We start from the raw sequence: 9,134 nt of genomic DNA on the forward strand, positions 1-9,134 counted from the left end.
TGCATATATTTATTTATTTACTTTGAATAACATCCAATAAAACCCAATAATTTATCATGGTTACTCTCACGATAGGTGAGTATGTAACCACTCAAAATCATTCATTTTGATCTACAACGTTATCCACATTGAATCAAACCCAATAATTTATCATGATTAGTCCCACAATAAGTAGATACGTAACCATTCAAAATCATTCACTTTGATGTATAACAACATTATCCACATTGAGCCAGTAAATCTCAATAATTTATCATGATTAGTCTCACGATAGGCGGGTACGTAAGTTGTAACCATTCAAAATCATTCACTTTAATGTACATAAAAACTATGAACATTTAACCAAAAGTTCATTTATCTCTAAGTGAATATCATTATATATACAAGTAGTTCGACTTCAATTAGAAGACAACAGAAAATCATAAATATCACCTCCAATCATAATCAAAATGAACATTAGTCATAAATTGTATATCTCATTTAAAAAACTTTTCTTAGGTAAAAGTGAAAATGAAATCCATATATTTGTCTCACTTAGTTCATAAATATTTTGAAATAACTCATTAAAATGATTACCAAGTGCATATTTACAATAATAAAGACACAATATAATTGAATAATTACTTGGTAATCATTATTAAATATTATGGGCAAAATGGATTTTGTTTCTTTAAATAAATTTTTTATTCACAAATAATCTCTAGATTTACACCAAGATATATTTCAAACAAGCTAGAGATTTAATCAATAGACAAAATAATATTCAATCACAATAACACAAAATCATAGCAACCACCAAATTACACCACATGCACGGCCTCACTGAATTACAATAAAGGCAATAATGCATCATGTATTAAACATGCCAATGCTCTCAAAAGTCGTAAAACTCTTTATTGAATTAACGATAAAATCTAACAATTTATCGCAGTTAGTCCCACGATAGGTGAGAGCATAACTGGTCAAAATCATCAATTTTATATATAACACAATTATTCGTTCACTAAAACCATTTATTGAATTTACTCTGATATGCGACTTATTCAGTTTATTTCGCCCAAAACACGATTTCTAGACTCGTATTTTTTTCTTTTTAGGTGCTTTTTCCTCCTATATTAATGCTTGCAACCACCACCGTGCATTAACTTTTCCAACTTCGTGACCCGGAAAGTTTCGAAATTCAACTTCATCTATTTTGTTTTATCTACGAGACCCCGATAGTTATCGTATTCAGTTTATTTCGGCCGGAAACACGATATCTAGACTCGTGTTTTTTTTAGGTGTTTTTCCTCCAAAATGAACACATGCAACCGTGATGATGAATTAAATTTTGCAACTTCGTTACCCAAAAAGTCGCGAAATTTGAATTTCTCATTTTGTCAAGCTAAGAGACTCCGATATTTGACTTATTCAATTTATTTCGGCCCAAAACACTATTTTTAGACTCGTATTTTTTTCTTTTTAGGTGTTTTTTCCTCCTATATTAATGCTTGTAACCGCCACCGTGGATTAACTTTTCGAACTTCGTGACCCGGAAAGTTTCGACATTCAAATTCATCTATTTTGTTTTATCTATGAGAGTCCGATAGTTGTCGTATTCAGTTTATTTTGTCCGGAAACACGATATCTGGACTCGTGTTTTTTTTAGGTGTTTTTCCTCCTAAAGGAACACATGCAACCGCGATCATGAATTAAATTTCGCAATTTCGTGACCCGAAAAGTCGCGAAATTTGAATTTCTTTTTTTGTCTAGCTAAGAGACTCCAATATTTGACTTATTCAGTTTATTTCGGCCCAAAACACGATTTCTAGACTCGTATTTTTTTCTTTTTAGGTGTTTTTTCCTCCTATATTAATGCTTGCAATAGCCATCGTGCATTAATTTTTCCAACTTCGTGACCCAGAAAGTTTCGAAATTCAAATTCATCTATTTTGTTTTATCTATGAGACTCCAATAGTTATCGTATTCAGTTTATTTCGGCCGGAAACACGATATCTAGACTCGTGTTTTTTTTAGGTGTTTTTCCTCCTCATGGAACCCATGCAACCGCGATCATGCATTAAATTTTGCAACTTATAGAACACTGGCATGAAAACAAGGTTTCTGTGCATGGATACTGTGTATGTTACTAGAACTTCTGTTGATGGATTATATGTGTCACAAGACCAACTTAGTGCTCAATAATGTTCAATATAATAGTCATTGAGCAAACCAATAATCGAGTTGGTGGCTACAGAGCTTTTCAAATGGATAATATGTAATTTAATTTCTGATATGGTTTGCTCAATGACTATTATATTGAACATTATTGAGCAATAAATTGGTCTTGTGACACACATATAATCCATCAACAGAAGTTCTAGTAACATACACATGCACAAAAACCTTGTTTTCATGCTTCTGTATACTCACGTTGGTCCCAGTTAACCAAATGTCAATCCATTGCCAAAAAAAAAACAAAGAGAAGTTAATTACAGGATACTTTCAAATTACCTCGTGTATAACTGGCGCCCCTTGCTAATGAACCAAACATTACAGGAAATTGGTGCTTGTTGGCATACAAAGAATGCTTTTTTGGACTTTAGCTCTGCCAATTTCCTGCGGTCTCAACAAATATGATCCAATGAAATTACAACACAATCCCTTTCTCCAATATTGTGCCGGGCAATAATGTCTACAATCTCTTTCTCCATGTTATCCATCTCAATCCAAACTTTATCAGCCTCTACCTGCAATTACATTTTACTAATAATTTCAAAAGTTTAATCTATTTTGTTAGCTCACTTTTCATAAGAGCTCAAAAACTAATAAGCGTGTTTTTAACTCCAAGATGTACCAAATTCCAAGATCATCTCTTGAAATTTTGTGCATCTAGCCGTCTACTTAGTCCCTGTGCTTTCCCAAAAGATTTGTTTTGCACTTTTCCCTTGCATTGTCTACTACAATGGCAGAATTGGTTGACGTCGCAAATTTTTTCTTTTTTATTTATTTTTATTTTATGTAGTACAATTTCAAAAAACCCTAAATTAACAATCAACATAGTCATCGATAGGCCTATTACAAAAGATTTGGGATTTCTTAAAGTCTGCAGGACTAACAAAAGTGGCTCACTAACTGATCCGTATGTGCTATGATGGCTTAGTTTTGATTGGGCCACTAAATGGAAAAAAATATATCAGGTCAGGCAATTTTGTCACTCCTATAGATGGTGAAAGGAAAAAAGACCAAAATGAACCTTTTGGAAAACAAATGGTCCAATTTGATAAACAAAAATTTTACTTTTGGTGATTTTTCGGGGACAATATATTCTTGAACTTAATATGCAAATACAATATATACATATGTATCTATCCGTGCATGGGTGTGCACACTACTTGTGTATGTTAAACTTTTAGAAGGTTTTAGAGTTCAATCGAAATTCAAAGCTGGTAATGAATTGAAAAATAATTATAAACAGTTATGCTTCATCATTCATGTTGTTCCTTGAAATATATGTTAATGAAACAAAAAATTTAATGCCAATGAATACACGCATTGTACGTGGCTAAAGGCTAATGCATACACTTACTTGGTAATGAAACTATAAATTAAAAGAATCAAAGGAAATGATACCCCTGCTTGCACAAGAACGAGAAGATATTGATCTAGAAGTTCATGCAACCGAATCGTAGGGAATGATGGGGGTTTCTTCAGATGGGGTGTGCGAGATCAAGGCGAAGTGAGCTCCCCCACCGGCGGGACTGTTCAAAGTAAATTGGGATGTTTCTTTTGATTTTAAGAATAAAAGGATGGGGGTTGGTGTCATTGTGAGGGATCATGAAGGAATGGTTAATGCAGCTAAAAGTGAATTAATTCAGATGATCCAAGAACCGGGTACTGGAGAGGCTTGGGGGGCTCTTCGAGCAGCTGAATTCTGCAGCGAATTGGGCCTCCTTGACATTATTCTAGAAGGAGACTCACTAACTGTAGTAAAAGCGTTTGGGGAGTTAGAGACCAGCCTGAGGCCGTTTGGACAGATTTTAGAGGACACAAAGGTAGTCTTGGGATCTCTTCACACTTGGAAGTTTTGTCATGTTAAGAGAGATGCTAACCAGGCTGCACAGCCATGTATACATAACAAGCATCCCCTTCTTTCCAAAACCCACAACTCTTTGGGCATACCGAATGGGTTAGTTTAACATTGATGCTACCAACTATCTTGAAACATGATCTAAATAAAACATAATACAAAATTAGTAACACCCTAGTTTCACATTGGGAAGATAATGAACCCACATAGAATTAGTAGATTATTAAGGCACTCATTAGTGTTACGTCCCTCACATTGGTTCCTTACTAGGTGACTAAGTTTTATAAGTGATTCTAATGAGCACCAATTGTTACTGGACTAGTACTAGTCTAATTTTAGAGTGATAACGCAGATGCGACTAACGTTTTCTCTAAGTCATTACGGCATTAGTTCCATATACCCAAAACCAAGTGTTGATACTACTCATAATTTCAAAATTGTTAATCCGTCCAAAAAAAGTTGAAAGTTCTGATGATTATAACCTTAAAAGTAAATGAGAAGCATGTTTCCATACACCTGCAGAGAAAAGCAAAGATTAGTCATCCAGATAAAAGAGAGGAACAGAGAAGGGGAGGGCCAAAGGGTGGGGGGTAGGGAAGGTACCTGTCCAAAATTGTTGAGATTTTACAATGACGAATTTACTTGAAGAAGCTTGACAATAGAGGTCGACTGCCTTTCTCCTTAACCACTACTTCATCTTGTTTTTCCCTGACCACCATCGGAGGTGCGAACTGTAACTGTTTCTTCTCTAGCACCTTTTTCTGCTTGATCTTACTCCTGCCAACTACTTTAGGCTTCTTAGTTACCTTATCCTGTGAGAGCAGGCGCTCCCCCTTCTCTACAACCTTCAAATGCCTCTTACTATTAGCCTCGCACTTATCGTTCTCAACATCCTCTTGCATTTCAATAGTAACCTCATGCTCCTGTAAATGGCAAGTTTGATCGTCTAACACGTTTCCCTGCTTCATATTTGTTTCTTCCAGGGGTGATTGACATGTCTCAATTATTTTCTGGTGCTTCTTACCCATCTCCTGGTACTCCACTATCTCAACTTTCTCTGGGTTCATTATAGCCACCTCCGGCTTGGAGAGACTACTTTTCTTCTCAACAAACTTCCGTTTCTTCACCATCTCATTCTTTAGTTCAGGATTAGATGTTGATAGGCCACGTTCATGTTTTCTATCTTTCAACACTTGATGCTTCATGAGATCTGAAAGGGACAGATGACAACTCTCCTCATTGACATCTGGCTGCAGCTGAGTTTTCTCCACCTTGACAACCTCAATTCCTCCTTTAACAACACCACTACTCATAGTTTCCAAAATAATCTTCCCAAGAACAAATCGTGTCTCGTTCACGTATCCCTTCCCAAGCTTTTGGTAATCAATCTCGAAATTATTTTTTCCACTATTATAGGACTCAATATCTTTCAAGAGCACTCGGAAAATTTCAGCAACATCATCCCCCTTTGTCTTCGAAATAAATACCTAAAGAACCACATTTTGTATCAGATCAGGTGCACATCTGAACTACATACAAGTAATACACATACGTTTACTGGAAGAAACCATGGGGATAAGTTAATCATTGAGACAAGTATCTCCACTACGGAAGGAGACGGTGAGGCGTAACTGAGTAACATACCTAAGCAACCACAATGGAAATATCTGGTGCGTAAATCATTAAATATAGGGTCAAAATTGGAGCAGAGTTTTTCTAGTCCCTGCAAAGGTTTGTGGTGGAAATAGGCTGTGAGCTTGCACATTCAGTAACTTTGTCTTAACACCGTTTTCCCCTGAACATGATACATGGGCATAGATTTATGGCATGAGAAATACAAGCAACAGCTGTGACCATCAGTGCACACTGATCAAAACAGCCCCGTCTACATGCGGGCCTTCAGCTGTGTAGATGTACAGGGTAGACCCACATATTACATGTGGCACATTACCATTGCCAACTGTTGAAACAGTCAAGCATATCCAAATTTGATTTCTTTTTAACCTAAAGTATTAACTTACCCTAAAATGAGGTTAGTACGTTGATAATTTAGATAGGTTGGAGGTCAGGTTGGAATTTAGATAGCTTCCTTATACAGTATGACTTGTTTGTGTTAAAAATTTCATACATGCACACAGGACAAGTACCTGTGCTTGTAAAGTCATTAACAAGAAATCAGGAAAATTATGCTGATGATGATGAAGAAACACATTGTGCGTATGTATGTGACAATGAATCAGTCATGTAACAAGTTAGAATGAGATGACAACTTCACTCAATCAGATTTACGCAATCATGTGACTCAGTAACACCGTGATCGAACATTCATAGAATAAGATGAGATGAAATCAACCACACTATTACTTATACACAAACCAAAGCATTTGCCTTATCCACTGATGAAAAAGCAAAGATAGAGGTATCAAGTCTGCAGATTTCCTATTTATTTTTTAGGTATGCAATGGGCAAGCTAAGCTAGACGAATCCAATCCGAACTTGAACTTTGGCCAAGCTAGGTTACTATTTACAAGCTGGTGGTGGATCTAGGTTGAAAAATGCTGTCATAAATTAAATTTAGGTTGACCTAGGGTTGAAGCTCTTTCAACCCAAACCCACCCATGCACCCAACCCATAGCCCAACCCTTAGCGGCTTAGCCCAACCTAACATGCCACAATTCAAAAAAAGTATTAACATTTCAAATCATTGTACACCAGCTATTGATTTTAGATTGTTTGTGATTAGCTAATAAATATATTGTTTAACACATGTATTTCATTTTATAATGTTTCATTTTAAGTTTTTTATTTGGAGCATATCAATCTTAATTTTATATCTCAGTAGCCACTTGATTTTTGTGAAATTTTAGCTGTTTAATGATGAGTAAGAGATAAAGAATTAAAAGGTAGCCAGATCAAAAATCAACTTGACCTATTCTGAATTACAAGGTAGGTTGAAGACAACCCAACTACGAAAAATAATACACAAGCTAGGATTGGGTTGAGTTGTATGGTTTGATGGTTGTGTTGGACAAAGTCAGGGTTCAAGACTGGAGAGCTAAGGTTGAGTGTGGGTCAACCTCCTACCCAGACCAGCCTGCCCAAGTTACAGCGTTATCATTTTTGCCCTCTCTTTTTTCCTGATGAATTGCAGACCAATATTTCTGGCTCTGCAGTCAAAACATTAACCCAAATGTGCCCCAAGGGAGGCCTACAATGTCAGATTCGAATTACCTCAGACAAATGTAACCAAAATTTGGCATATTTATGCTTGGATTAATTATGCTGCATATTTGAGGTTATTAGCAATATAAATTACGGGAATAGATGTACTTACAAAACCAGAGCATGGAGAAGTTGGGTATCTGCGCAACGATTCGAAAAGACTATCTCTATTGGTCAACGCATCTATGGAATCCTGCACCAAAGATGCTAACAGAGTAACTCCTTCAGCAATTTCTTCATCTGATTTAAAATCAGAAGACCCTGAGATCTCCGGTACAAAATTAACATGCATTTGAGCATGTTCTTTAGCAAATTTAACACCTTTCTCCCGGTTTCCATAGTACAGAGTAGAAGCAAATGCCCAAATCACAAGAGCCTCTTGAGGGTTGTTTACTAATGCCAAGTGAAAAGCCAACAATCCAATCCTGTTCCATAAACAAAAATATGACCCCATCCAAACGGAAAACCATTGTTGCAAAGAAACAAAAACATATAAAACCACCAGTTACATCAGCCATCTGAGACCAGACTATGCAAGACTAAAGCTCAAAAATGAAGCACCTATTTCATAAATAAACAAAGTCGCATGGATAACCCAGTTGTTTTTTTTTTTCCCCCTTAAACGAAAACAACATACCACTGCTGCTCACACCCAGTGATTGTTCTGTATCTACAGTAAGGTATAAATGAGTTCCTAACCACGTGTCTATAATTTAAACAGGAAGTAAAAACATTTTTTGACAGGAAGCCAGCAACCCTCTTGAACTAAAAGATCATCATCCACAAGGGTTGGATGTTTGCTACATAAATGAAGAGGCAACATGTGTATTGGTAAAACAATCACACAGAACATAGAGTTCCAAATGTTTTGACGCACATGCCTAGGGCTTACATTAGGTGGTCCTGAAGTCTCTCCCAGAGCTTGTTACATATTACTTCCTGTCTAGACCCACATCCCCACAATAAAACCCTCCACGGGTTCCCACATTATCTGCCATATTATCAACAGTGACTTTTACAAGGCTGAAGTGAAAAGGCATTTGACCAAAATTATTCAATTTTTTTTCGAATTCAAGATAACTCAATAAGTTAAGCAACTATGTCCCACCAATCAAGTTTATGATGATCACACCATAATGATATTGTTTTATATTCATAACAGAGAAAATAAATCATTGGCTCACCACAGAATGCAACTAGAAGGCCGATCACAAGTAACCAATTTATCCAAATGGAAGAATAATCTCTGCCCAAAAAAGAAAGAGGACACGTTAAGAAGTAAGACCATGAAAGAAAGAAAAAAAAATTGGGCTTGAAAAATTCTAAGCCAAATTAAGCTCATAATAAAGTAGAGTCAAAAGATCATTCGCAAGCAGGCGCAAATAGTACCAGAGCAAACAATGTTTACTACAATGACTAAAGTTGAATAAGAACTTCATAACAGCTTTTGTTACATTACTCCAACTCCATATTGTATCTTAGCCAATCTACCAGTATATCCATTATTTCCTGTCTAACTCCATGATATCAAATAATTCCAAGATTGAATCAATTTCATACTACATCTCATACCATAGGTGCATGTTTACCACTAACTAAATAATGACATAATATAGAGTTTGTTTTACTCCTTCCTTGTAGAGTTAAGCTTACCATCAACATAATGGAACTCTTAACAGATTCCTTAGCCTCTTTAAGGTATGCTGCCTGTAATACAAACTTCAAGTTAGATGTAAGCTATGACCGAAATCATTACAATGTTGTGAATCAGATCCTGCAAGAACCACTTACCTGAAATGGAAGGATGACTTTAAGCAGGTTAAATCTCTGAAGCAAGCAGAGA

At 36.0% G+C, this 9,134-nt stretch overlaps 2 protein-coding genes across 2 annotated transcripts in view; both read right to left on the reverse strand.

The window, feature by feature from the left end:
• LOC132168909 (polypyrimidine tract-binding protein homolog 2-like) overlaps window positions 1-9,134 on the reverse strand; it is a gene marked incomplete at its 3' end in the record, with an annotated part of 97,745 nt that overhangs the window by 65,736 nt on the left and 22,875 nt on the right.
• LOC132171793 (uncharacterized) lies at window positions 4,308-9,128 on the reverse strand. Its single transcript, XM_059583193.1, has 6 exons — window positions 9,083-9,128; window positions 8,945-8,998; window positions 8,476-8,537; window positions 7,404-7,716; window positions 4,673-5,556; window positions 4,308-4,585 (listed from the first exon to the last, which is right to left on the reverse strand). Exons 2-5 carry the CDS (start codon window positions 8,951-8,953, stop codon window positions 4,708-4,710), a joined length of 1,233 nt encoding a protein of 410 aa, XP_059439176.1. The 5' UTR covers window positions 8,954-8,998; window positions 9,083-9,128; the 3' UTR covers window positions 4,308-4,585; window positions 4,673-4,707.

The sequence above is a fragment of the Corylus avellana genome, chromosome ca2 (genome assembly GCF_901000735.1).
Source record: "Corylus avellana chromosome ca2, CavTom2PMs-1.0".
NCBI lineage: Eukaryota > Viridiplantae > Streptophyta > Magnoliopsida > Fagales > Betulaceae > Corylus > Corylus avellana.